At 46.9% G+C, this 2,493-nt stretch overlaps 1 protein-coding gene across 1 annotated transcript in view; it reads right to left on the reverse strand.

Annotated features, from left to right (window-relative positions):
- The window catches only part of GLG1 (golgi glycoprotein 1), a 172,549-nt gene that overhangs the window by 19,408 nt on the left and 150,648 nt on the right, over positions 1-2,493 (reverse strand). The window contains exons 15-16 of the mRNA XM_017516258.2: positions 2,246-2,359; positions 761-849 (exon numbers count right to left, since the gene is read on the reverse strand). Of these exons, the coding sequence (XP_017371747.1) occupies positions 761-849; positions 2,246-2,359 (203 nt within the window). The remainder of the gene's footprint in view (positions 1-760; positions 850-2,245; positions 2,360-2,493) is intronic.

A 2,493-nucleotide genomic window follows, 5' to 3' on the forward strand; every position in this document is an offset into this window, starting at 1 on the left:
CAGGCAATTCTCCTGCCTCAGCCTCCTGAGTAGCTGGGATTACAGGCACGCGCCACCATGCCCAGCCAATTTTTTGTAGTTTTTAGAAGAGACGGGGTCTCACCATGTTGACCAGGATGGTCTCGATCTCTTGACCTCGTGATCCACCCGCCTCAGCCTCCCAAAGTGCTGGGATTACAGGCGTGAGCCACCGCGCCCGGCCTACAAAATTTTTTTAAGAGGTGGGGTTTCACCACGTTGGCCAGAATGGTCTTGATCTCTTGACCTCATGATCCGCCTGCCTCGGCCTCCCAAAGTGCTGGGATTACTGGTGTGAGCCACTGCGCCTGGCCAAGACCTAACTCTTAAATGAATAAAGATTCTGTTTCGTCACTAAGTAACCAAGTATAAAAACTGCTGCATCTTAGACGAGATGACATAATGGGATGATGCAGGGAAGAAGTCAATTCGCCTCTTTCACTCACACTGCACCCTGCTTCTCTAAGCACACAATCCATCCCTGCTTCATCAGTCAGATGGCCTTACCTGGAACAATTAAAAATGCTCCTTTAGCCTATGGGATCTCCGCGTGACACCTACCACTGCCAGATGCTCTGTCCAGACAGTCCAAGTGTTTGCCACAGTATCAAAGGAGAGAGCAGGAGGCCCCCAGACCCAACCCCACCAGGTAGCAGGAGGGCTGCCTGACATCTCACATATTCATTCAGGAGCTAAGAGGGACTTTGGGAAAGTGGAATGAAAACAATTAAAATCTACATACTTCTTTTTTATGTTTGGGCAAAGCTTCAACACATCCTCCTTGCAGGCCATTTTAAACTTGTAAGAAAACCGAAAATCCTTCATCTGCACCTGAAGGGTGAAAAGAAAGTTGGAAGTTCTGTGGCAAGTTGTAGTCAGTAGTGGTAGGGGACGTGTTTCATACAGCTCTCACATGTCTGTTTAACAAGACCTTGTGTGGCTTGCTCCACACCTGAGACACCACAGCCTGCCAATCTCTCCAGTATTCCCCCACAAGAGGCACACTGGCTTCACGGTTATTCCAATCACACACATGCTGTTCCCTCTGTCTAAATTACTCTTCTCTTGGTCCTTTGCATGGTTTGCTCTGCTATTCTTTGAGGTTTCTATTCAAGTACCTCTTTATGGAGCCCCCTTTCTTCTTCACCCTCCAGCCCCTTATTCTGCTTTTTTTTCTAGAACCACCTAAGACTATCCATTTATTTGCACGCTTGTTTTTGCATCTTCTCTTACTAGAATCTAGAGTCCACAAGGGCAAGGGGCTTATCCATCTCACCACTGTCCCCCAGTGCCTCGACTTCAGAGGCGCTCAACAACACTTGCTCAATGCACAGTCAGGCAGGCTGTGTGCCCTAACAAGAGGTCAATTAACACAGCTGACCAGATTTCATCTTCCTCCGAAGGAAGCTCTTGCTATACCAGAAATACTTCCTGTAGTTACATGTGGTAACTATAAAAAGCTCAAACTATCTGACTCAAATGTCAGCTCTGGGTGGGTGGGCTGGCTGGCTATCTATCTATCTCTCTATATCTATCTTAATCTAATCTATCTATCTATACCTATCTATCTATCTATCTGGATACAGAGTCTCTCTATCTATCTTTCTCTTTCTGGAGACAGGGCATCGCCATCTCTCTCTCTCCATCTGTCCATCCTCCATCCATCTGCAGAGTCTTGAGTGCGTTTTCTCTCTCTCTCTCTCTCTCTATATATGTATCTTTCTATCTGGAGACAGAGTCCGTCTGTCCATCCATCCATCCATCCATCCATCCATCCATCCATCCATCCGGAGACAGACTCTTGTCATCTGTCTACCTACCTACCTACCTACCTACCTACCTACAGAGTCTTGCTCTGTCGCCCAGGCTGGAGTGCAGTGAGGTGTGATAGCTCACTGCAACCTCTGCCTCCCAGGTTCAAGTGATTCTCCTGCCTCAGCCTTCCCAGTAGCTGGGATTACAGGCACATGTTACCACGTCTGGCTAATTTTTTTGTATTTTAAGTGGAGATGGGGGAGGCTAGTTAGGCAGGCTAGTCCTGACCTCAAGTGATCCACCCACCTCGGCCTCCCAAAGTGCTGAGATTATAGGCATGAGCCACCACACCCAGCTGGAAAAAATGGTTTTTAACAGAACATCAGAGGTCCTCTGATGTTCCAAAAAATAAAGAGATTCAGTCACCATCCAGGCAGCTATGATGGGAAATCGGCAGCTAGATGTCACTGACCAGCTGGAAGTGGGTGACTCCAATGGCACACTTCTCATTCATGTCCTTCTGGTGTTTGTTCTGTATCAGACACTCCATCAGGTCCCCAGAGTCTATCTGGTTATCTGCCACATCCTGGGGAAGACAGCACACATTTACACTTCATTGGTAACAATTAATGAACAAAGCTTTATTTAGCCCAGTCCTAAATAAATGCAAGCAGGGTTGATTCTAGAGGCCCTCACAAAAAAAAAAAAAAAAAAAAAAAA

The sequence above is a fragment of the Cebus imitator genome, unplaced genomic scaffold (genome assembly GCF_001604975.1).
Source record: "Cebus imitator isolate Cc_AM_T3 unplaced genomic scaffold, Cebus_imitator-1.0 Scaffold577, whole genome shotgun sequence".
Classification (NCBI taxonomy): domain Eukaryota; kingdom Metazoa; phylum Chordata; class Mammalia; order Primates; family Cebidae; genus Cebus; species Cebus imitator.